Genomic DNA, 26,624 nt, shown 5'->3' with positions numbered 1-26,624 from the left:
CTCCTTTTTTTTTTTTTTTTTGACGTCTTCTAATCTCGAACCTTGTAATCTAATAATTTATTATTTATATGCCGCCCATCTGACTGGGTTGCCCCAGCACAATTCATCACACCCTAAAAACTTCCCTTCAGATGTCTTTTAAAAATCACATAGCTGTTTATCTGTTTGACATCTGGTGGGAGAGTGTTCCACAGGATGGGAGCGACTACTGAAAAGGCCTTCTGCCTGGTTCCATGTAACCTCACCTCTCGCAATGAGGGAACCATCAGAAGGACCTCCGACCTACGTTTCCAGTCTGGATGATGGGAAGGGAGATCCTCCTCCAGGTATACTGGGCTGAAGCCGTTTAGGGAGGTTAGGAGGAGGACCCTGTGCTGTTTTGCCACCTGCTTTCGAAGTGCCACTGAGAAGACAGGCAGTGACACCTTCCTCCTATGCCCTTACTGCCCTTGACCTCACTTACCAACACACATAAAATCCTGTTGGCAGTGGTGACCCATGTGATTTTGGTGATGACGTTATGGAAGCATGTAAACAAAATCACATGGTGCACTGCAGGGGGACCAACCATAGGCAAATGAAGGCAAGAACATGCCGGTGAAGAAGGATGGTGAGTTAGCCCCACCCACCCCTAATTTGTTTGGCTGTGTTGATGGTGCTGTTTTCAGACTGAATATTGAAATTATGAACTGTTTGGCACAGCCCTGATCCAGGCTGCTGTTGTTTGGATATGGTTTGATGCTTGTTTGTTTCTCAGCTGCTTCTCAGTGGGCATCTTGTCCTTGCCTTCCTTTGTCCATACCGGTGGTGTCTAATTCTGTTGGCTATGATGCAGCAAGTGATTTTGTTTACAGGCATCATTGATGTTATCAACACAATCACAAGCGTCACCAGAGCCTGATTTTATGGCACCCTGGTTAAGTGAGGCTGAAGGCAGTGAGGGCAGAGGAAGAAGATGCTGCCACATTCAACACAGCAGATCTTAACCGCTGCCAATTCTCTTCTTGCCTACTTGACAGATTCATATGAAGACAATGCCCGCAGCAATGTTCAGGCTGCTAACGGGACAGGAGACACCACTGTACATCTAACTCTCATCAAAAGAACTGAATGATCCCAGCCATTCTAGAAGCTTCAAGAGGAATTTTTGTATTTTGTAGGAACGAAAAGGGTTTGAACAAATTCGTGGATATATTCTGGAAACTCAACAGATCCAGCTTCTTTGCCTTTTTCTTCTCCATTTCTTTCTCTTTTAAACAACATTTTGTTGCCAAAAGATGAATCTGTTACTTATGAACCAATAACCAACTGACACCACCTTTCCAATACATGGAAGTATTTTGCAACATCATCTACAAAGCCCTTTCCCTGTGGAAGCTGGCAGCATAGGGCGGCATCCACCACAAACGCCCCCTGTGCAAACCCCACTGGCGTGTTGTCTGGGATCCAGCTGCAGGCAGTGGGGCGTGCACAATCCCTCTTGCTGGTGGATTCTGCTTGTGGCATTTACTTGAACACTGACTGCGGCATGCCCGTCCCAGGTATGCACGCCTGCTGCTTCTAAGCAATGTGGCAAAACTGCCTGTGTAATTGGAGGAGATAAGTGAGGGCAGGCCAGTTTTGAAATGACCAAGAATGTATGCACTTCTGGTTGGGGTTGGAGGGTGGAGTGTTTGATGCTAATCCAATGAAAAACTACTGTTGTCCTTGGTATTCTTATTGACAAGTGTAACGTGTTAACAAGTTTTGATGAAACGTGACTTTAAGTGTGGAACAAGGGGTGGGGGCTGGTGGGGGTGATGGGGAGGAGGAGGTTTTTTTTTAAAAAAAACAAAAAACAAAAACCCAGATGCAAAATAACAGAAGACTTGCCACAATATAAAGCTGGATATTTATTTAGATCAAGTAAATTTATGGTTTGGAAACTGAAGTTTTTTAATGACTGAAATTGTTCTTATGGATTTGCATATGGGGTACAGGGGGTTCCTAGTTTTTAATATCCCACAACCTTCCATCTATTCCTCTTTGGTTGAACTTGAGTTTACTACCAGAAAGCCATGTTTAAATAGTTTTAAGGTCAATCCTGTTTCCTTTTTCTTGTTTTTTTTTCTGAGCCAACATGTGGTCTGAATGTAAATGATGGCTGCAAACGGGGAAGTCATCGCCATCAACAGTATTAGAATTTGTGGAGATGATAAACCGAGTACTAGTAATGTTGTGTTCATTATGAGATAAATGTCAACTGATGTAACCTTTTTTGTCTTGATTTCTCTCTCTCTCCTTTTGGCCAAGGCCTTGAAAAAAACAATAATACACTGTGACTAAAGAAGCCTTACATGCAGTAACAGAAAAGCTTTAGGATTACTGTAGTTCAAGGAGTAACGCCGTAGCTCTCTTGTTGCATGCAGGTGACCCTAGGAGAGAAATAATCGAGACTCGCTAATAAATTTGGAGTAATAAAGCACTGTGGCTTCTTTTGTTTGTTTTTGAAGTCTGCTTAGTGCAGGGATAGAAAACCTTCAACCCACAGGCCAACCCCCCTCACCCGCCTGTTCACTTGGGGGTCTGGCCCCACCTGCTGCCAACAGTTCCCACCAAGGGGGTTCTGCCTCTGTGTGGGAAAAGGTCCCCCACCCCTCGCTTAGCAGGTGCGGTGACACCAGGACCAGCTTGTGCGGCTGGTGGCACAGCTCCTGCCTCCTCCAAGGGGATTTGTGCAAGAGTGCCGTGCCGCGTGCCAAGAGAGGCTGGGCAGAGCGCAGGCTTCCGCCACTGGGGCTTCATCTTGAAGTGACATTCCTGCTCACCATTCATCTTCCCCTCCAGAAATCAGCACTGCAGATTTTGAGGGAGTGCAAGTTAGTCACCTGGCTGCGTGGGCTTCCACTGGAGGTCACTGTAGTTTCATAATAGCAGAGCTGAAAAAGCTTTTTCAGAGATGGCAACTTTTGACCTCTTTCTGAGCTGAAACTGCAAACAAATCCTTGGGGCTGGTGCTGTAGCAAAAGAGGCAAGGAGCGAGAGAGGTGCCACGAAGGCGCTGCCGTCTGTTGAATGAGCTTCTGTTGCAGCAGGGAGGGTGCAAGTGTTCCAACTGCATAAGCGCTGGATGAAGAAGTGCTTAAGTTCTTGCACAAACGTTTCTGCTTCCTGGAACCACTCCCAAGCCCCATAGGACAGCTCTGCAGTGAGCACTGGTTCTGGTTTGGTCCACAACTGCCAAATAAAAGGGTCATGAACTCAATTCCTCCCCCCCACCCCGCCCGTGAATAAGGCACTTAGCTTTCCCCAGGGCTCCAGCTTGTAACTTAGAAGAATAGGGCACCCAAGATGTTGCCAGACCATGGACTCTGGCCAACACAGTCACTGGTCAGGGATGATGGGCATTGGTCCAACGGTATTTAGTAGGTTACAAGTGCCCCATCCCACTATCCTGGGTTCAGTCTTAGAATTGTCAATATCAGTGGAGCAGAAATAACTTTAAAAAGGGGAAAACAGCACATCAGTTAGCCAAAAAAGAGGGGGGGGGACACATAGACAATAACCACATCAAACCCCCTCCCCCAGAAACCCAACAGAAAATCCACATATTGATTGCAGAAAATCAATTCTGGAAGATGCAGTGTCCAGAAATACATTTTTTCTTTTTTCTTTTTATTAAAACACTGTTCAGAATTAGTTAAAACACTTTTGAGGTACAGTGAATAAAATACAACTTCTAAGTTGTAAAGCAGGGTCATCGCAGCTTGGCAACGGGGGGGGGGGGTGCCCTCCAGCCCCAAGCATGTCCTTCAAAACTTTTAAAAACAACTTCTTTGAATGAGAAAAAATATGTGTCTGTGTTCGTTTGTTAAATAATAAACCAATGGTCTTTTGCGAAAGGAGCCCCTTCAATATGCAGCCACAGGAACCGGGGCGCTGTGCCACGGAAAGTTAAGATCCATGAAAGGAAGACTCTTTAGGGGTGTCTGTTGGGTTTGCTTTGCCTTTTAACGCCCCCCCCCCCGATGCTGGGCTCCCCCAGAGGCCTGCAGTGGAGCTGGAATATTCCTCTGTGGAGCAGCCACAGTACTTTGTCAAAGGATGGTTTCTCGACAGACTCCAATTAAACTGTGTGGTCTCTCTAAGCTGGGGCCAATGTGGGCCCTGCGTGACAAGGTCACCGGAGAGCTCAGTGCCCCACAGCTTTGTAGGTGGAGGTCTTCCTGAAGCCGTTTTCTTGAGGTATCCACATTCTGTCGGGAGCTCATGATCACCTGTAGAGAAAGAGGAGAGGCACAAGTTGAGAGCAAGGAGGAAAGCAAGATACAGAGCAGAGCCAGAGGTGGGCGGACTGCAGACTTCTGGGACGGAAGGTTACCTTACTTTTTCCTTTATTCATATTCTGCCTTTTGGACCCACAAAAACACTAAGAGACAGCAAGAAAAAGTACTTAAACAAAAGCTCCGCCTTTTAGGGGTCTGAGGCAAGGGGTGGGGCAAGGCATGTGGAATAGCTTGCCCCTGATGGTTCCAGCAGGCGCTTGTAGCAAAATTTGCTGCTGCTTTTTAAAAAGCTAGAACCCTGAGAGCCACCGCCTGGTGCAAAGTGGGTGGTGGTGGGTGGTGGTGGTGGAGCTGGATGCAAAATCGCGGTTCAAGGAGTCAAGCCAGTTTCCTGCTGGCACTCTGTGGGGTGCACCGTGGGACGACCTGCACCCCCAAATTACCTCTGAGTCACTATAGATCACAGAATTGTGATATTTATTCCCTAGCCAGGAGCCCATCACAAAATCATACAAGTGTAAAAAAATAAAAAGTACACCGATCAAAACATAATGAAAACAGAGAACATAATCTGGTGAAACATCCAACATCTTAGGAAGGTAGGAAACTGGATGGTGATGAACTACAATTCCCATCAGCCCCAGCAAGTGTGGGATGATGGAAGTTGTAGTTTAGTAACACCTGGAGAATCAATCACTTGCATCTTTTCTCACCTTCATTTCAGTTCCCCACCTACTTTGTTTGCCTTGTTTTCTCTGAGATGGTGGCAAACCCTCCCCCAATTTCTCCCTGTCAGTTTACTTCTTCCACGCCTTCCAGCCTGTTTTTCCTCGTTCTGCTAGCCCTGCCTATCTACATCCCACTCTCCTCTAGTTTCTCTCTGTGTGAATCTGCCAGCCCACTTGAAGATTCCTGCAGTTACATCCCCCCACCTCACCCCCACCCCGGGCTGAGTCCCTGCCTTCCTGCCTGCATGAAGCTTCCTCTGTTGAGTTTGCTTGGCTGATGTGCATCTATGAGTCCCTGTGTCTGCCTGCCTTCTCCTATGCCCGCCCCACACCTCTGCTTTGCTGGCCTGTTTGGTCCCCATCTGGCCACATCTGTAATGTTGGCACTGCCATGCAAAAGGGGCTGGGGCATTCCGCACATGTACATGGAATCTGATACAAGCTGCATCCACATTGATACTGAGCTCAAAGCAACCTAACTGTGACTAGTTTTGATATCAAATTTGAAAGTAGCAATTTCGCAGAGATCCCTAATCTGGAGGATGTCAGCTGCCCTCTGCCTGCCCTGGCCATTGCCTTTGCTCTGTTGTTCCCCGGTGACTGGTATCCGACAGCAAACTGCCATGGAACAAGGAGATTCTACCATGGTCGTCGTTACCCAAACCAAAACGTCAAAGCTGCCCACCTGGTCAATGATGTTTGCACTGAAGATGGCTTCTTCCATGTGCCGCTCGTCAGACTTGATGACCGACCGGATGCTGTTCACCACATGACGCACCTCCGGGGGAAGGTTGCAGTTTGAGTGCTCCAAAAACTTGGCCACCAGGATCTTCGTGTCCTTGTAGGCTTGCAGGTCCACCAGAGAGTGGGGACGCTCCTTGCAGATGGTCTGGAAGGCCTTTGGCTTCCGGGAGCGTTCAGCCTTTTTGGGGTCCCTCAGTTTCCCCACTGGATGGAGCTGGTTTCTGGAGTCCTGATAAGTAGAGGCAGCCACGTGAGGACCAGAGGCAGGAACTAAAACCAAACGGGAAGGAGAAATATTATGAAGGCAGTGGGGAGAAACAGCGCTAATTCAGACACAAGGCCCACAGCGCGTTCAGTGGGTCATTGTTACCACCACCAGTGCCTACAGACAGAGCCGGCCCACTCATGAGACAGATGGAAGCAGCTGCTGCGGGCAGCAGAACCCAGGGTGTGTGTGCCTGCTCCTGCTGCCGGGGTTGAGCTCTCCTGAGCTCTCCTGGGACTTTGTGAGATCTCGCTGCAAGCTAGTACATGAGGCTTTGGCAGGGTTGGGGGCAGTTGGGCGGCACCTTCCCATTTCACCTGAGGCAGCAAAATGAGACAGGCACACGCCTGGCTGTATAAATCATTGTTCGGATATTATAATAATTGTTCTGATTGTTCAATGCCTGTCCTGTCATGATCAGTCAGCTCTCTAGTCCTCTTTGTGCACTACTCATGCAAAGGGGGCGCCACATGGGGGAAAAGCTGTGGCCTCCTGCCTGTGGTCCATCCCCTGGTATCACACATTGCATGCAATATATGCATATATAAGAGAAACGCACACTAAATGCTGAGGCTAACTTGATAACAGAAAGAAAATGAGCCTTCAGTGTCATTGGTCCAGTCCTGCGGAATGCTCTGCCACTGGATATTCAGCAGGCACCTTCTGTGCCGAATTTTAAATACTGGCTGAAAAGTTTTCTTTTCTACAGGTCTATGCAGCCAATTAAGAATACATCCTTTTAATATGATTTTTAATATGGTTTTATGTATTTTTGCTGGAAACCGGTTTGATATTTTTAATGAAATAGTTGTCTATTAAATATTTTTATAAATTAATAAATAAAATGCTGACAATTTTTTTTAAAAAATGCTAACATGCATTAGTGGCAAACTGAACTTTAAATGGAAAAATGGAAAACAGAAGAGAATGCAGTGTTGACAGGTGTGTTCACCCCGCAGTCCAACAACATCTGGTTAGAAATGTTATGTTTGTTTGTTTAATTTATTACATTTATATGCCACCTTTCCTCCAAGGAGCTCAAGGAAGAACACATCTTTCTTCTCCTCCCCACTTTTGTCCCCAGAACAACCTTGTGAGGTAGGTTAGGCTGAGAGGGAGTGACTGGCCAAAATTCCCCGGGTGAGCAACACGCCTGAGAGGGGATTCAAACCCTGGTCTCCCAGGTCCTAGTCTGGCGCTCTAACCACTACACCGCCACTGGCTCTGTTGACCAGCAGGCGACACTCAGCAGGCAACACTCACCTTCAGTGGCAAACGAACATGACAGAGGGTCACTAGTGGATCGGACTATGCTGGGAATCCTGGTTTTCCTCGTGCGCTGTTGGGCCATCCTCTCTGGGCAGCTGTGGGGCAAACTGTTTGCAGGCACTGAGCAATGGGCATGGTGAGTCTGTGGCCCAGCAGGTGGGATGAAGACCCCGCAACACACCTTCCGTGGCTTCTGAGGGGGTGTGGTTTTGCATTCTCTGACTGAGCTGCGTGAATCTCTCCTGGAGGCAGTGAAGTTCTCTGAGGAACAGTCTGAGGAGCGACTACGGGAGCAGGTCTCGGGCTCCTGGCCACGAGACCCATTCACAGAGGTCTGGCTGGCCTCGTCGCCTGGGGAACCCTGGGAGCGAGTCCTATGCAGCCCACAACGGATGCTGTAGTCTAAGCTGGAGCAGCTCCTATTTACGGCACCTTTGTGGGTTGCTTCGTATGAAGAGAAGTCCGTGGAAAGGAGGGACTCCTGGACTTCCAGGGAACAGAGGTCCTCTGAGGAGTAGCTGAGGTGCTCAGGGGTGTCAGCTGCTTCAGAGGCCACGTGCAAAGTGCTGTCTGCCGAGGCTGCAAAACAGAGCCGAGTCAGAAACTGCTGCAGTGCCACTATTGAGCACAGGCCAACCTGGTTTTATGATACCATCAAAAATGCAAAGGGAGAATGAAATGAACAGAGGAGTAGTGTCATAAAGTGCCAACCTGGTTTAAATCAGCTGCACCGGTTGCCACTTCTTTTCCCGGCTCAATTCAAGGTGCCCTAAATATTCGGACCCCAAATTCAGGCCCCAAATATCTGAAAGACCCCCTTCTTTGCTAAAGACCCTTTCAGGTGCTGAGCTCAGCCGAGAGGGGTCCTCTTGGTAGTTCCTCTGTCCTCATAGGTTCAGGGGGTGGCAACCCAGGAGAGCCTTCTCTGCGGTGGCCCCTACGTTGTGGCACTCCCTCGCCACAGAAGTACACCTGACACCTATATTATACAGCTTTCAGAGAATGCTGCAGATGCACCTCTTTACCCCTACCCTTATATTTTTTGGACCCACCTCATTATGACTGTAAGTTGTTTTAAATTGTTTTTAAATTGTGTTTTAAAGCTGTAACCCACCCTGGGACCCTGGGTTGAAGGTACTGCAACGCTCTTGATCATTATGTTTCTCATGTAGCCCTGAATCCTGAAGCCTGTGCTCTAACAAGAAGCTCTTGCTCCTTTGGGTGATTGACATGTTTTCAGATAAACTTCCCAGATTTCTTAAATTCTTGGGAAACTCTTCTATTTTCCTTCATTTGTCTAGTGGTGTTCTTCCTACAAGCAACTCTCCATGTCCTCTTCTAAGGAAAACCCCAAGGAAGGTTAAATGAAATGTTCCCATATTTGGAGCTGGCTGGCATGTGCAGGCACATCCTTTGAGGAGCGCAAGATAAAGCAATGAGTCCCACACACGAATGGACTGATGCAGATCTAATGCAGCACCGAACCTCCTTAATTGCCTCTGATTTTGTTATTTCAACTGCCAGGTAAAGTATCATCATCATCTTCATGTTATTTGTAGACTGCCTTTCCATGGTTAAAACCAGAGCTTTTTTTCAGGGGGCACTCAAGGGCATACAGTACCAGCACCTCTCTTTGTTGTTGTCAAAAAGTGTGGCACTTACTCTAACAACTTCAGGGTGAGTACAGGCACCTATTTTTCTAGAAAAAAAGCACTGGTTAAAACCATGGTCAAGGCAGTTTACAACAGGAAAAGATTTACATAATTACAAAACATTACAAAAACGGTCATAAACAATAAATAAAACACTTCAGAAAGTACACAGCCAAATTGAACAATGGCCACATAAATCACAATAAGATCTAAAAATAAAGATACAAAAAATTAATATTGACAACACCCCAGCCCAAGTGTCTGCTCAGCAGCCTCAGCTTTTGCAGCTGGAGTCAGTCTGGGCCCGCCTTCCCCAGGCCAGGTGGAAAAGGCCTGCAAGGCAGGGAGCAGGTCTTCCTGGAGTCACAGCCAAGGTGGCCTGTGGTCACAAGTACAAAGCGGTCAAAGTGGGCATGAGCCCTGTGCCAATGAATGAGCAGTGCATAGATCACCTTGGCTGCTGAAGCCTGCTGTGGTGTTTCTCTCACCCAGACTGGGCTCTGTGACTTGCTGGTCCACAGCGGTGACCTGTGAATAGCAAAGCAAAGCAAAGAAAATCAGGAGCGGAAGCTAATGGAACCAGAGCATTCACCATCAAAGTAATCACTCAAGATTTAGCTGCTCACAGCCCAGACTTGTGCATGTTGATTTGGAAGTCCCATGGAGCTATGCTGGATCCTGAACCAGCTTCTCTGCGGTCATATGCTGACATCAGACCCCGTCCCTGTGCCATCTCCAGGCCCATGGAGCATGCGCCACAGGGATCTCACTGCTCCACTGAGCCCTAAGGGGCAGACCTGACTTGTACTCAGAGTTCCAGTCCAACATGGTGAACATGGAAGCAGGAGAGTCTTTGATCCAGTAGGCTTTTGCCTCTGGTACTACCCACTGTTGGCCTGTGGCAGGAAAAAAGGGAAAAAGTTGCCCATCCCTGCTTAGGTTGCTGCTTGCCATCTGAGGAAAGGGCAGCAGCTCACTGAGAGAGCATCTGCTTTGCATGCAGAAGGTCCCAGATTCAATCCCTGTCTAACTCTTCCTGAAGAAGAGTTGGTTCTGATCATGTGATTTATACTTGCTCCCCATTTGCATGGAATTACATTAGCCTTCCTCAAACTGTCACCCCCCTTAAACTCCCAAAATGCCTGAGCATTGGTCATGCTGGCTGAAACTGATAAAAGCTGGGTTGGGCAGGTTGGGCACAGATGAAGAGTGATCAGATCGTGAATTCCTTGAACCCTTCTATCCCAGCTTGATCACTGAGATCACCAGCAGGAGTCTCGTGGTCATTCCCTGAGCTGGCTCAATGGACAATCAGAAACGGAGCCTTTAGTGTCATCGGCTCAATCCTGAGATTCAGCACACCTTCTGGGGCAAGTTTCAAAGGCCTCCTGACTATGCAGGCCATGAAGAAGACATCTTTCCACAATAGTTACCTGATTTCTACTTTTAACTTATTTTTGATGGTTTTCGTTGTACAGTGTTATAGTTTATTGCTGTAAACCACTCGGATTTTTTTTTTTTAAATGACATAGCAGTATATGCATAATTTTTAAACAAACAAACAAACAAAATCCTCCCCCTAGTGGTCTCTCTCACCTGATTGGCTGGGCTTTGTCCAATAACTGCTTCATAGGGAGGGGGCAGCTCAGATGGATAGAGCATTCCAGGGCTGTTGATGGCAACCTCGTACAAAGCGCCAAAGGGTGAGTGAGGAAAGTCCAGGTGGAGCCCTCTAAACAAGCACACACACAATGACAACAATAATCAACAATAGAGAAAGCCATCAACAACTGGGGCTTTAACATTTAATCAACAAATCAGTTCAATCGATTAAATCAACTTTTGCTCAGATGAAAGATGTGACCTGATTAATTGGATGGCAGACGTTTCTATAAAAAAATCTGATTTCTTTTTGAAGGCAACTACTTCTTAAAAGTGCAGAGGACAAGCAATCCCTTAGCAGAGGCATCTCCCTTTCACTCACCCACAGGAGGGAACGCCTCTTTCAAGATTATTCCTGCTCTGATGCATTTGGGTCATCTAAAGACAAAAGATGGCATGCTTCTTGCAAAGGCATGCCAATTTACACTGTACTCAGTGAATTAACTAAATGTTGTAGGATTTATCAGCTAAGACTTGTTCTGAACTTAAGGAACAGTCCTACTAAGAACATATACAATGAATGAATGAAAATGCTGCCTATTTGAACTGAGCCAGCGGCTCCCAAGAATGCATTGCTATCTTTAAAAGCCGGCAGCAGCCCTGGAAAAATCCCTCTTTGCTGTCTGGGGACAGGGCAGCAGACAAGAACCCTTTGCTGAGTACCAGCTCATTCATGTCTCTTGTGTGAACGGTTATTCACAGGCTAAAGAAATCATTTACCTTTGTGCTTCTATCACAGGAGTGCATGTGTACTCGGGTGGGTAGTAGGGTGGGGGTGGAATTGGAGGGATGAACTCGTCAAAATCCAAGGTCTGGTGCCCCAAGATAGTCCCATGGGGCGTCATACAGTCAGGGTTGGCAGAATGAGACCTCTGCGGCAGGAACTGTGTGATACAAGCAGGAGATTCAAGATGCATTAGGAATAGCACTCAGTAGCTTCTAGGAAGTTCATGCAGCAGGAGGAAGCACATCAGCCGCAAGTCTGAGCCAAAGGCAAAAACACATTTCCAAAGAACACCCGTATACGAGTAAGGAATCACTGCATAATGTATGTTAGAGGGAATGGTACCTCCTTCTAATTACTATGACACACAATCAGCATCATTATCTTCATCATCGTCACCCATTTATTTGTAAGCCCCTTTCCCACAAGATTTGGCTGTAGAAAAAAGCCTCAAAGCAGTTTACAAAAAGATAAAACAATAATATTATAAAGTAAAATTTACAACAATAATTTAAAACATACAAAAAGTAAAAATACCACAGCAGGTTAAATTCACAGCAGTTTTCTAAGCATCTGAGCAGACTTGTCTAAATAAGAATGTTTTGAGCTGGAACTGAAAAGAGTAGAGTGAAGGTGCCTGCTTGATCTCAAGAGGCAAGGAGTTCCAAAGTGTATGTGCTGCCACACTAAATGATCGAGTTCATACAAATGCAGAAAGGGCATTATGAGGAACCTGCAGTAGTGCCAATTCTGCCAAATGAAGCACTTGAGTGGGCACAAGTTGGTAAAGGTATCTCATAGTTTAGAGACAAAGAGAGGGGAGGAGGGAGTCTAATCTAGTATATATTTTAGAAAACAATTTGTCCATTTGTTCCCTACGTTCAGCCACCTCTAGAGATATCATTGCCACACTCAGCACAAGGGATCCTAAGGTGGGGCAGTGGTCTTCATTGGCTTTTGAACACCATAAACCATACTACAACTAATCCAGAATGCAGCAGCTAGACTGTTGACTGGGAGCGGCTGCCGAGACCACATAACACCGGTCTTGAAAGACCTACATTGGCTCCCAGTATGTTTCTGAGCACAATTCAAAGTGTTGGTGCTGACCTTTAAAGCTCTAAACGGCCTCGGCCCAGTATACCTGAAGGAGTGTCTCCACCCCCATTGTTCTACCTGGACACTGAGGTCCAGCACCGAGGGCCTTCTGGCGGTTCCCTCACTGTGAGAAGCCAAGTTACAAGGAACCAGGCAGAGGGCCTTCTCGGTAGTGGTGCCCGCCCTGTGGAACGCCCTCCCACCAGATGGCCAAAAGAAAAACAACTACCAGACTTTCAGAATACCTCTGAAGGCAGCCCCTGTTTAGGGAAGCTTTTAATGTTTAATAGAATAATTTATTTTAATATTTTGTTGGAAGCCGCCCAGAGTGGCTGGGGAGACCCAGCCAGATGGGAGGGGGTATAAATAAATAATAATTATTATTATTAACAACAACAATAATAATAATACTATAAATCATGACGGCAGACCAAAACACAACTTTGGAATGACTATACCCATTTTTGGCAAAAGCTTGGCCCCTCTCGGATAGCACCTCCAAACTCAGCACGAGGGTTGCTGGGGTGCAGGCAGCAGTCTTTGTCACTGATTGGGCATATCAGGACAGTGATTGACTTGGTATATCTCATATAGTATTTATACTGGGTTTTTACAGTTTTAGCTTAGAGGTGCTTTCTCCCGTAAGGTATGCAGTGCTATGTACCTATTACGCCACTGTGTTACTTATTTTTCTCTTTTTGTTTTTCTTAAGAGAGAGTGCATGAGCTTCCCAGGAAATTGTAGAAACCAACAATATTGTGATTTTTAAATGGATAGTGTAATTTGTGAATTTTGACTTGTCACACAACAACAACAACAACAACAACTTATTATTTATACCCTGCCCATCTGGCTGAGTTTCCCCAGCCACTCTGGGCGGCTTCCGACAGAGTCTTCTATCTCATCTTGGGAACCCTCATGGCAAGTTTGGTGATGATATCACAAGAGGTGACCAAACCTATACTAAACACAGCTTGTGTCACACCAAAGTCACATTCTGGTCACCATCTTGATTCAAAATGGCATCCACCAGTCAAGTGATGACAACGACCACTGCCCCACCTCGGGAACCCTCACCCCAGTATCTTGAGAGCCATCCAAATACCGTATTGGCCCAAATATAAGCCACACACCCCCAATTCTGATCATGCAAAGTTAGAGTGTGGCTTATATTCGCAACCTTATGCAACCCTGCAAGTGCCACTGCTGCAGATGGAGGAATCATAAAAGGAGGCAAGTCGCCAGGCAGCCTGTGCACCGCCCCCAAACACCGCTGCTGCAGCTGAAAAGTTTTTTGGGGGCGCCACTGCCTCCCACCCATTACAGGATAGATCTTAGCCGGGGGGGGGGGGAGGAGCTGAGAAGCGCGACGCAAACCAGCTGGGAAATGGGTACGCCACACTCATGCCGCTGCAGGTGGACAACCACAAGGGGAGAGCACCATGGAAGAGTGCTCATCACTTACCTGCGCCGGCAATTTTAAGGGAGCGGCTTATATTTGGGTATTGTCTTTTTTTCTTTTTTACCCCTTGAATTTTAAAGGTGCAGCTTATGTGCGAGTGTGGCTTATATTCAGGCCAATATGGTACGTAGAAGACAAATTCCCCTAAAATATATAGTAGAGTCTTCCTTATCATTTTTCTCAAAGTTTGTAACTGTTTTCTCTACCTATGTAACAAAAAGGAAATAAGGACATATTTGATTAAAAAGAAGAAGTTTGTGTGTGTATGTGCGCTGTCTCTGCTGGCTCCCAACATCCGCTCCCTGCTCCCTAGGTAACACATGCCGTTCTTGACCTCCGCTCTCCTTGCCTCTTAGTCTTCCTGACACCAGTGGTGCCTTCAGACTGCTCACCTGGCTGCAAACCTACCTTTCACTCTTCTTCTCCTCTCTACTGTTTTGTCTGATTCCTTACCTGATTCCACAGCTTGCCTTGCCCCCAAGTCTGTCTCCACATTTCCCCCAAATGTCCCTACAATTTTGGTCCCTATCCGTCTGGGGCTCAGTTCCTAGGTCCTCTGGGTCATTTGAGGCCACTATTCCCTTCCTTCTGATAGAAAAATTATGTGTGGCTGTTAAAAAGAAAGTATTTTGTAAGATTAAGCAGCAGGAAGCGCCAATAACTTTCATCCTGCACCCTAATATTGCATTCCTATTTCTAGAGCTGTGAAATTAAATCCCCATGAAAGTGTTATAAGAGTTATAAATCCTCCACATTTTTTGTGAACTGAGTCTCTGGATCCCTGATATATATTCTGAAATTAAGATATCACTTCCATGAGAAGTGTTGCAAGTCCAGTCTCTCTGGAATTATGAGGCAACTGAACAGATTGTTGGCCCTTGGCTTGATTTCTGGCTGACAGAGGTTTCAGGAAGGCAACAAATTTCTGCCTGTGTCAGGGTTTTGCTTGAGCCTAAGAGTTTGGGGTAGGGTGCAGGCTGTGGGTTGCCTTTGAATGAACAGTGCACAGATAATTCCTGTGCCTGAACACAACACGGACCTATTGACTCCCAGGCAGAGAGAGGCCTTTGCCAACACCTGACGCTTCATCTCTAGTGGGAGATGCTGGGGAGTAAATTTGGGACCTTCTACACACAAAGCATGTGTTCTGTTACTGAACTATGGTCATTTCTACCAGAAGATCTGTTGATGAATGTATTCAAAAGTAGAAAACTGAGAGGCAGGCTGTTCAGTGAAATAGAACCTAATGAGACCCACAATGAATTATTATTCTCGTAATCCAGACATTGAACACAGTCCTTCAAACCTGGAGGTGGGGATGAAGGAACAGGCAGCACCCTCAATGGGAATATCCTGCAACTGAGGGAGGAACCATAAACTTCCCCTGACCTGGGGCCCTCTGGACTATGCAGGGCTACAAATCCCATAATTCCTGGCCTTTGGCTATTATGGCAGGGGCTGGTGGGAGTTGTAGTCCAGCAACTTATGGAGGGCACCAGGTTGGAGAATGCAATGTGACAACAATATTTTGTCACAGGCTCCTCTTGTTAATTCCTACTTCTCAAGATACACTGAGCAAGTTTACCATATAGTTCAGATGAGGGCTGCTCTCAGAAGAAAATGAGAAGTAATATTCCTTGAGGCTTGACAAGTTTAAACTAATCCCACTTCCAATCCTACAGTAAATTTAAGCCAAGCTTAGCAAAGGGTGCGATTTCTGGTTCAGTTCATGCCTTCAGTTCAGCAGGACATTTAAGCGACAGACCCAGGATACCACAAGCACAACTCGTAATTTAAGGGCAAAGAATCGATGCTGAGGGGATTACTGAGCATGCAGGTCGTAAAGACAGAAGGTGACTCACGAAGCGTGGAAAGAGATTGGATGGCCGTGAGGATATATGCCAGTTTCGTGTTGCTAAGGCGTAGAACCGCTGACAGAGGAAGAAGGGTTGGCATTTAGGACTGATTATGTGAACCACTAAGGCAGAGGAGGATCATCATTTGGTGAAAAGGTAGAACATAAACAAAAATCTTAGAATTCTAGGGAGGGTGCTGTGGTGTTTTCTTATGAATCTGACTTGTTAACTTTTAACTTGACTTTCATGCTTTTAATTTGCATGAAAGGACCCTAGTGTTCCTTTGCTCTTGTAAGCTGTGTGGGCTCTGCTTGAAACCTGCCATGAGCAAGACCTGCTTGGCCCATCCTTCAAACACCTAGAGCCACTCCACTGACACCCCCTTCATCTCCTCCTCACTGGAGAAGGGGAAGAGTGGATGCTTGGAACATCTGTTTCCCACAAGAGGGAATGTTCCAAAGGAAAAGGACGCTCTCACTAACTGCTCTAAGCGCCTGCGAGTGCTTTTCACAAGGACACTTGCTTGGAACATGCACAACGGCTCAAGCGCCTTTTCAGAGGAAATGGAGGGATCTCCTTTATCAGCACTTTCTATCATGCAGCCAAAAGAAAAAGAAAAAATGCAGAGCAAAAACCTGTAAAGGTATGGATAAGAAAAGCAACTGTACTTGACTCAGCAACACCCCCTACCGCTCAGCATGTTCCTTAGCACACACGTACACGCAAATCTTAGAACTTTTTCTACTCTCATTCCCATCAATTATTGAGCTGGACCTTAAAAACTACCTTGCTAACAACAGCGTTTATAAATGGGCCAAAAAATAAGCCATCGCCAAACAATTCCCTTTTCTTCCTCCCCTGGCTGATTCACACTTGTGCTGCTGTTTGATGTGCAGCACATAACCTGCATCAGAGTAGAGCAAGGCTGGCCAATGGGGTGCCTTCCACATTGCCCTCCAGCTGTCTTTGGATTACAATTCTCACTATCCCTAACCGTTGACCAGGCTGGCTGGGCTGATGGCAGCTGGATTCCCACAACAGCTGAGAGGCACCATGTCAGATACAGTATTTATTTGTTCAGTGCCGTTCTTTGGAGAATCTCAGAATCTATTATTCTAAGATGAGCCCTGCTGACTGGAGGAGACTGGGGGCTGACTGGAGGAGGCATCCTACCTTAGCTGGGGAACTGGAGCTGCCAGTCTGGACTTCCCCCACCCCTGCAGGCCAAAATGCCAGGTGGGCACGACATAGCCAAAAAAGCCTCATGGGCCAAATGAGGAGGCTGGTGAGTCATTTGCCATGAGGGCTGAGACTGATGGAAGTTGTGAGTCCAGGAACATCTGGAGAGGACCAGGTTGGGGACAGCTGGATTACATCAGAGGAAATGGGAGCTATGAATACAGAATAGCAACATTCAACAGTTTCTAAGAGATCAAATGCTGAATCACAGCTCAGCTGATGAGATCATCTGGAGGGGCATCGTTGGTCATTCCCCAGGCTCATTTGACATTGGCTCATTCACGCAGAATGCTCTGCCAATAGAGATTCAGTACGTTTCTTCTCTGCCAGCTTTTAAATGCCAGCTGATAACTTTTCCATTGCTCCAGGCCTATGTGCCAATTAAGAATACATCCTTCCATGATGGTAAATTGATGCCTGTTTTAAACATATTTTATATGGTTTCCATTATAGCTTTATTGCTGTTAACGTTGGTGTTTTTTATGACATAGTGGTAAACAAACAAACAAACAAACAAACAAACAAACAAACACAAAGCCCCTGAAATGAGAATCTGGACTTGCCCCTTGGTGAGCCCCTTCAATATTGCATGGATACACCAAGGCAAGGGGGAAGAGATAGACGCATAACTGCACATTCTCATGCTGGAATTCACTTACCATTTGCAGAATGTCAGAGGAGACCATCTGCATGCAGCACATTGCAGTGGCCAGAGCACAGACAATAGTGGAGATGATATTGAGAGCACAAACGCTAAACAACAGGTCCTGCAAGGGGGAGACAGAGAGAGAGAGAGAGCGTGCGCAAGAATGTCACTCCTTATCAAAGCAAGACAGACGATGGGCGCTAAAAACATTTCCAGCAGATTGGATAATAAATGCTGTCAATGGTTATTTGCTTGATGTGGGTCTTTATTAGGCCTGTCCAGTTTACACTGCACATAACCCTTTCATTCCTCAGAAACAAATGCGGGACCAACCCGTAGGAAAAATAAGTATAAAGCTCCTATAAAGGAAAATGCATCTGTTTGTATTGCGGCCACAAAAGCATTCCAGCAGCAGCTCTTATTACAGTCTTTCTTATTTCTTATTAGTCAATGAAATTCTGCAAGCATAATTCTGCAACATTCCTGGCTACAATTTGATTTCCTACGGACACACACTTCCCTGGTGTGTGTGTGTGTGTGTGTGCCAGATAAATCCGTAAGCAGCCATCCCTTAATTGAAATTGCTTTGGAAGGCAATAACTGTCTGCAAAGTGGGAAAACATATTGTAAATTTAGCTGTGATTCCTGCATTGTAGGAGGTTGGACTAGATGGACTAGAACTCTACAGTTCTGTGATTTTATGAAACAGCTATACTCAAAGGTGGGAAGGGGAGCCACGGAATGCTCACAACCCATCTTTCGTTGCCATGTGTGGTTTTCCTGGCCGCATGCTGGAGGAGCACCCTTGAGTCTTTTTCTAATTATAGCAACTCTCCTGCAATAAAAACCCCCAAAAGATTCTTGGGGCATCTTTAACACTAACAAATTTATTTGGGTTTAGGCTCATTCTTGGGCAGGGAGATAGCCAACATGCATAATAGTCTCTACACCCATCAGGCTTCCAGATTCCCTTTTTCAGAATAGCAGATGCCTTTGACAGAGGACAAATGCTCAGAGGTCACAGCTCAGTGGTAGAGCCCATACTTTGAATGCACAAGACCCCTAGGTTCAACCCCCGATACCTCCAGTTACAAGGATCACAGGAGGCCGGGGCGGGGGGACCCTTCTCTGCCTGAGCCCTTGCCAAGCTGCCGTCAGTCAGAGCAAACAGTACTGAGCTCACTGGACCAGTGGCCTGGGGCAGCGGAAAGTAACTTCATAAAGTCAACTTGTTTTTGAAACTGGAGGGCATTTCAAAAGCAGCTGACTCACACTTGAGAACATACATAGGATAGCACAGGAAGCTATTAGTCCATCTAGCTCAGTATTGTCTACTCTGACTGGCAGTGGCTCTGCAGGGTCCTGGGCAGGAGACCTTTCCAACCCTACCTGGGGCAGCTTCCTTCATCTCTCAAAAAGTCACTTATATTTCAACTTTAAAGTGCAAATGTATTTAAATTTAAGCAGTCTAGTAATTGGTTCAATAACAGATTATTAGTCAACCCCCACCCCCTAAAAAAGGTTGACAACTCCTTCCTAACTTGGAACTGCCATCTCCCCTCCAGTGTGAGACAATGGCGATTCTTTAATTTTTTTGGTCATCACCCCTCAATTTGAAAAGATTTGACTGATACTTCTCAATTTCGCACCTGATGATGAACAGTGGTGTCCTTAGAGGGTTTCCCCTGCTCTGATTTCAGTGATGCACACAAAAGACTAAGCGGTCAAAGCACCAGGTATGTAATTTTACAGGAAATACTAAAAAATGTTCTGTTAACAAACAGTGAATGTGAAGGAATGGGTTTCTGTGTAGCAAGTTTAAAACTGACTCAAACCCCCCCCCCCCTTTTTGTTCTTTCAAAAGAGAGCATTTTAAAATTCGTAAAACTTGAGCTGTTGAGCAAAAGCAAAATAAGGACACAATTGCATAAACAAGCTCTTTCCTTTATCTGTCACAGCAAGGGATGAACCTGACCCTTTAGGGGAACAAAGAAAACACGTCAATACTTTATCTTATGTGCTCACCACAAAATACGTGGTGAGCGATGTCCGGGGAAAACGCCAAAAGGGTGTTCCCGGAGATCATGACCTCTTCCCAGATAAGAGTAGGAAGAGGAAGATCCTTTTATGGTCAGAAGTACAGGAAGGAAGATCCTTTTATGGTTGAGAGTACAGAGCAGGAACATATGTGATGTCAACCTGTGTACGTAGGCCGACGTGGTTGGGCTCCGAGGGGAGGAGGGAGAGGGTGCCTGGAGGATATATATACTGCATGAAACTTGTCATTTCTTTGGACTTGCTGTGGACTCACCACGCAAGTGCCTTCTGCTATCCGGAGAGCAGAATAAACTCTTTCTTTGAACCAACCTCAGGTGTCGTTTGATTTCCTTCCTCCTGTCCCGGAGCAACGCAGACCCAATCGGTGAACTCCAATAAGGCTACAAATGCAACACCTCAACAGAAAAAGAGGCCTCAGTGGAATTCAAGCCTTTGTCTCAAAGACAGGTGCAGTTTCTTATGTCTTGTTTAGTGGAATAACTTCCACACTCGGCTGATGAATTGTTGGCTTGGCAGGAAGGCTGTTTTCTTCATTCACCTGGAGGCTGCTGGCATTTGAATACAGGGAGCTCCAAACTGACAGGTAGCAGGTTCACTCCAAAAAAATGGGTCATCCGGGTTCCAGACATCAAAGAGAATGCAATGAGACTGAGTGAGTCTTCTATGTCCCAGTTTTTAGAAGTCTAGTTTTTTGCCAAGCAATTTATGAATCATATCCATAAAAAACAATAAAATCAAAACACAGTTCTGAAGACCTTCCACCTTGTTGCTCCATCAGCCAGGCATTCATTCCCTGCTCACCTGCCTCACACACCTGAAGCTACCCCAAAAGGGCTGTGTGTGAAAAGTCTTACTGGGCACTGCGTCCCTCCTGCTGCCCCTCTCATGGTCATCCCCTGTGTCATCCCCTGTGGGAAGGCAACAAAAATGCAGCTCCCAAGACAATGAGGAGAACAAGTACGGTAGTTCAGCTTACAAAGCACTGATCCCGTTCCAGTTCCATGCCACCTACCCGCCTGTGTGCAGAAAATCTATGGCATTAATGAAATACAGAATGGAAGCAGCAAGTGAAAATGTGGGTGGCATTAAATCAATTGTAAATTTGTTTTCATGTAAGTAAAGGGCAGATCGTGAAGTTGAGGCTCCAATACTTTGGCCACCTCATGAGAAGAGAAGACTCCATGGAAAAGACCCTGATGTTGGGAAAGATGGAGGGCACAAGGAGAAGCGGACGACAGAGGACAAGATGGCTGGACGGTGCTCTTGAAGCTACAAACATGAGCCTAACCAAACTGCGGGAGGCGGTGGAAGACAGGGGTGCCTGGCGTGCTTTGGTCCATGGGGTCACGAAGAGTCGGACACGACTAAATGACTAAACAACAACAAGTAAAGGAAGGAAGGATTTTTAAAATCCATGAGCATCTTCTTGGCTCCTGTGTCTTACCTGAATGGTGATTTCTAATCATGTACTAGGATCTTGTGCATGTGCTGCTTGTACAGAAAACTCAAGAAGGAGGAGAAAATGGCAGCTCCCCATTCTCAGGTAGAGAATGTGGTTGCTTGTTGGAGGGAAGCAGAAACTGTAAATCCCAATGTTAGTACTACTCAGAGTAAAACTACTGAAATTAATGGGCACATTAGAGTCCATTCGATTCCCTGAGTTTTCTTTTAGGATGAAGGAATAATGAACCCCACTGCACTCAAAATTATGAAATTAGGCTGATTGGTTTTGGTGGGTCTACTGTGTAGGATTTAGTTGTTGCATTTATAAATGTTCTTAGCTGTTTTGAGGACTCCAGTTAAAAAGCAGGATATAACTATAGGGTGGTGGTGGAGGAAAACCCATGGAATTGTATTCAGTGCTAGTCACACTTAGAGTTGACCCATGGGCATGGTTAATAGAGGTCCATGGATCTGAATGGGCTTGCACCTGAGTAAAAGTTGGTTGGGCACCACCCAATGGTTTCTTGATGTGGGGGAAAAGTCTTATTTCTCCCCGTTTTTGTGAAATTTCCTCAACTCCATGGGTTTTCTTCACCAAAATGTCCCAGATTGATGTTTTACCATGCTATATCATCATCCTAAGGGTTTTTTGTTTGTGGGGAAAGGGTTCTGGTCCACATTTCCATCAAAATACTGATATCTGAAATAACAGACTGCTCCCCTCCCCTCATCTTCTTTTTCCCATTTTCAGAATTAATCTGGGGCCACCCACCCACAGCATAATTATAAAATTGCTCCCATGCTTATTTTACAGGACTTGTGGGCATATAACTTGATATATTACACCCCTGGCATGCAAACTGAATCACCCTCTATAGCTGCCACTGTACCTAATTAAAGACCGCTACTCCTAAAGTTAAGTGGCGCAAGACGGAGAAGAGAAACATTTGGAAAATTAAAGACATAAATTACATTTTCTCTCAACCTTTTTCTCCTACTCCTCCTCCTCTCATTGACAAATCTTAATTAACATCCATCTCTTTTTCAAGTGTTTGAAAGGAGGACAAGGGTCTTGTGACCCTCAGCAAGCTAAGAACTGGAAATAATGCTTTGTTTCAACAGTGCAGCAGTCCACCATGTAAAACAAAACAAATCACAAACCTAGACGAGTGCAGCCTTTTAATTCAGTAACACAAAACCCCCACCACAGACCACTGGGAACATGCCTCACAAGCAGGTGTGCTCTGTTCCGAACACAACACATTTCTGTGTCCAGAAAAACAGCATATATTATATTAGTCATCCTTTTCTACTATATATTTTGGAAAATGATTTGTCCTTTTGTTCTCCATGTGTTAAGATTCCCGAGGTGGGATAAGCAGTTTTCACTGACTTTGGGCAACCAGCCGCCATTTTGAATCAAGATGGCAGACCAAAACATTACTGTGGTGTAACCATGTTTTGGTGTGACAGATCCAAACTGTACCGACTAGGATGCCTCTGAAGATATTGTAACCCCATTTGGTAGGACATTGCCAAATTTGGTATGACAAGCCCAACCTGCACCAGTTGGGATGCCTCTGAAGATATTGCTGGCCAACTCTGCATGAGGCTTCCCAAGGGGGAGGTTGAGATCTCCATTTACCTTTAGACTCCAAGCACCATGTGGGATCAAGATGGCAGACCAAATAAAGCATAATTAAACATCAGAATGCACCCCATTTATTCAGATTAATCACAATTTATGAAGTTATGCATGGCAAGGGGGAAGTGGAGAAAGCTTTTCTCTTTCTCTCTCAACACTGGAACTCATGGACATACAATGAAGTTGAATGTCTGAAGTTTCAGGACAGATAAAATAAAGTACTTCACACAGCATGTGGCTAAACTATGACACTTACTCCCCCAGAAGGCAGGGGTGGCCACCAATTTGGACGCCTTTAAAAGATAATAAGACAAATTAATGGAGGAGAGGGCTGCCGATGGCCCCCGGCCACAACAGCTATGCTCAACCTCCACAGTGGGAGGCAGCCCTGCTTTGAATGCCAGTTGCTGGAAGCCACGGGGGGGGGGGGGAGCTCTTGTGCTTGGGTCCTGCTTGCTGGTTCCCCACAGGCCTCGAGTGGGCCACCGTTTTCATTCATTTGTTGTATTTATTTTACTATTATTGCTTTGATTCATTTCATCCTTGTTATCTCCTTATTTTGTATGTGTGTGTGTTCTGTATGAGGAAGGGTTTATTTATTTGTCAGTCCTTTACTATTCTCATGAGGTGCTTTGAGCTCAACTCGGTTGTTGGAAAAGTGGCATGCAAATATCAAATGAACAATCAAATTTCATTCTGGCTCTGTCTGTTTGTATTACATAAAAGGACCCATTTGGCTGAAAGGTAGTCCAGAAGTTCTACTGATCAATCAATAAATAAAGCACTCTCACATTTCTTTCTTGCCTGGCCCTCCTCTGCTCCTTCTTCACCAGCAGATACTTGGGAGTGAGGGGGGGGGGAGGGGGCACAATGCTTAAAATATCAATACAGTGGTACCTTGGTTTACAAACTTAATCCGTTCCGGAAGTCCGTTCTTAAACCAAGGTGTGTTTTCCCATAGAAAGTAATGGAAAATGGAAACAAAATGGAAAGGATTGGCATAGATCCGCATGTGGTTGTAAGAGCGATGGTAGCAAGAGATGCACGGCAGGGAGGGAAAGCGGAGCAGGGGTGGAGGGCGGCGGCGGCGGACGAGCACGAGCACGAGGAGGAGGAGGAGGAGGAGGCGCACTTTCTTGGAAAGCTTTGGAGGCACTAAAAATATGGTTCTGTGCATGCGGAGGTCTCTCTCTCTCTCTCTCCTTTCTCCTTCCCCCAACACACCTCTCTGCACACCATCCCTGGGTGAAGGGGGTAAAGTAGGCAAGGGCGGAGCTCGCTTGGAGGCGATGCGGGGGGGGGGGGAGAAAACTGCAGCAGAGCTGAGAGAATGCCCCCCTTCTCCACTTCCGGGTGTCGCCAGTCCGGCCGGGGGGGGGAGTTGTACTCCTGCAATCCAGCTGGTGGGCAGCTTCCCTCCCTTGCGGCTGCGGGAAACGCCGTGACGACCCCCTTCTCTGCTGCCGGGCAATGGAAGTGTGGCTCTCAAAATGGAAGTGCACCCCCGAACGGAGTACGTTCGGATTCTAAAAAACGTTTGCTAACCAGAACACCTTCTTCCGGTTTTGAAGTGTTCGTGTTCCAAATAGTTCGTGAACTAAGCTGTTTGTAGACCGAGGTACCACTGTATGCAGTTGCTACAATTATTCCCAGTGGTTCTGAAAGGGAAGGGCAGCATCTTATATTTGAAGTCTTATGAAAGCCTTGCTGGGAGAATGCCTGGAATCCAAGGGTGAGCATAATTCTTCCAATGAAGAGAAAATCCTGGGGCAAAGGCATTGATAAGTTGATGGCTCCTCATAAATCTACCTTTTAAAAATAAATCAGGCAGGTAAAAGGGTCCCCCAGGAAGAACTTTGTTCTGCATGAATGAAAGACACCAAAGTAGCTGCAAACAACTGAATTCTATCCAGCCCTCCAGGTCTAACCCCAAGATCTCAGCCTTGTCTCTTGACTTTCCTAACATACAAAGCAGAGGGTTTAAAAAGTGGTCTGTTTTGTTCTTTGGTTTGTGGACCTGCAGATATTGCTGGATTCTCAGCTCCAACAGCCCTAGCCTGCATGCCCAAGGGTATCAGAGATGATGGGAGACAGCACTGAGCATCACTTGGAGTCCCTCAGGTTCCCCATCACTGGATTACAGGGCTAGAGTCATGGGACATGTCAGACCAAATCCAGAAGACCCTGGAAGCCCATCTGGATCATGTAAACAGATATTGTTGCTCCCCAGCTGCCTTTGGCACTTAACTGCAGCCCCCACCAGCCCCCATCAGCAGGACTATTCTGGCTGGGCTCATGGGAGTCTGTAGTCCAAAACAGCTGGAGGGCTCCAGGCTGGTGAAGGCTGTTGTGCAACATGACGGGTGTCAGGATGCCGCAAGCTTTGGCAAGGGTGTGATAACAGCGCCTGTGCTAAACAGCCACCACAAGATAAAGCATGGGTAGGCAAACTAAGGCCTGGGGTCGGATCCGGCCCAATTGCCTTCTAAATCTGGCCCACGGACGGTCCAGGAATCAGCGTGTTTTTACATGAGTAGAATGTGTCCTTTTATTTAAAATGCATCTCTGGGTTATTTGTGGGGCATAGGAATTCGTTCATTTCACCCCCAAAATACAGTCTGCCCCCCACAAGGTCTGAGGGACAGCAGACCGGCCCCCTGCTGAAAGTTTGCTGACCCCTGAGATAAAACAATCAACTGAGACAGGAGATAACCTTTTCTGAGCATCTTCCCCCATCCTAAATACTGGAGCCAGTCTAGTTAAGCAAACAGATTTAAATCTGCCAAAAATTGATTGAGTTTATATCCCACCTTTCTCCCAGGGAGTTCTAGGTGGCTTCCATAGTTCTCCACTTCCTCATTTTATCCTCCCAACAATCCTGTGAGGTAGGCTAGGCTGAGAGGCAGTGACTGGCCCAAGGCCACCCAGTGAGCTTCACGGCCAAGTGGGAATTTGAACCCTGCTGTCCCAGGTCCCAGTCTGACACTCTGACCACCCACCCTGCTGGCTCTACAACATATGGTTACATCTCTCATGTTCAATGCTGAATGCCTCAGTGCTGTCAGAAGAACAAGAATGCGGGCTGATTTTTTTGTATTCTATGTCAATTTGTTTTTAACAGCAGTTTTTAATCCGTATTTTTAAATGAGTTTTAAAATACAGCTTTCTGTAAACCACTTGGAGGTTTTTTTGATTAAGTGGTATACAAATCTTGTGCCAGAAATAGATAATCTACCACCTCCACTGATCCCATAACACACGGTTTGCCACAGTCGTGGAAAGGCCATTTGAGGCACCGCCAAGTGCTGCTGTCCGCTGTCAGTATATGGAAACATCACCGCTGCAGACAGCCAGATTGTTGACATCACATGATGCGCCTATCTGTGGGAAAGAAGAATTTCTCAGGACGTTCACAGGCTGGATAAGTCTTTGTGAAGAGTGTAACTTGAAACCTTCTGTGTGCGCATGTTCAGGAAGTTTGTCAGACGTGCCAGAAGAACTGAACTGAAAGGACGTGTTTTTCTCTAGTGCTGTAATGTCAGAAATAAACATCATGTAAATAGATTTCTGACTTATTTTCTTTCCCCTGCGGAAGCAGGAGGGAGGGTTGTGCATTTTACCTACGCTTGGGAAAATGTCGCCTATCAAAATCTCCCTGGTCTGTCCGAGATATCAGCCAGAGGAGGTTACCGGTATGCAAGCTCCGAGGACAGTGAGAGGGGCCAGCCTCTGCGGAGGGGGCTTGCAAACCGACATCCGCCTCTGCTGAGTCCCTCCCCGTCTCCAGGGCTCTGGACAGAAGGCACCCAAGAACGGAATCCTACAAAGAGGAAGCTAAAATTAGCAGGAAACTTTGAGAGGTTCAATG

General features: G+C 46.2%; 2 protein-coding genes across 3 annotated transcripts in view; one reads left to right on the top strand and one right to left on the bottom strand.

The window, feature by feature from the left end:
- The window catches only part of APBA2 (amyloid beta precursor protein binding family A member 2), a 107,210-nt gene extending 104,746 nt beyond the window's left edge, over window positions 1-2,464 (top strand). Inside the window, exon 13 of the mRNA XM_081839406.1 lies at window positions 1,020-2,464. Within this exon, the coding sequence (XP_081695532.1) occupies window positions 1,020-1,091 (72 nt within the window). The 3' untranslated portion in view covers window positions 1,092-2,464. The remainder of the gene's footprint in view (window positions 1-1,019) is intronic.
- Window positions 2,465-3,619: 1,155 nt separating this feature from the next.
- The window catches only part of ENTREP2 (endosomal transmembrane epsin interactor 2), a 221,469-nt gene continuing 198,464 nt past the window's right edge, over window positions 3,620-26,624 (bottom strand). Inside the window, exons 5-11 of one of the 2 annotated variants that reach the window (XM_081838942.1) lie at window positions 17,624-17,731; window positions 11,306-11,469; window positions 10,520-10,655; window positions 9,412-9,451; window positions 7,266-7,850; window positions 5,679-6,007; window positions 3,620-4,256 (exon numbers count right to left, since the gene is read on the bottom strand). In XM_081838942.1, the coding sequence (XP_081695068.1) occupies window positions 4,077-4,256; window positions 5,679-6,007; window positions 7,266-7,850; window positions 9,412-9,451; window positions 10,520-10,655; window positions 11,306-11,469; window positions 17,624-17,731 (1,542 nt within the window). In that variant the 3' untranslated portion in view covers window positions 3,620-4,076. Of the gene's footprint in view, window positions 4,257-5,678; window positions 6,008-7,265; window positions 7,851-9,375; window positions 9,452-10,519; window positions 10,656-11,305; window positions 11,470-17,623; window positions 17,732-26,624 lie in introns of both variants that reach the window. The other variant, XM_081838941.1, reaches the window with a different exon arrangement.

The sequence above is a fragment of the Podarcis erhardii genome (assembly GCF_964252035.2).
Source record: "Podarcis erhardii genome assembly, chromosome: 14".
NCBI classification, from domain to species: domain Eukaryota; kingdom Metazoa; phylum Chordata; class Lepidosauria; order Squamata; family Lacertidae; genus Podarcis; species Podarcis erhardii.
This window is presented reverse-complemented; position numbering and strand designations above follow the sequence as displayed.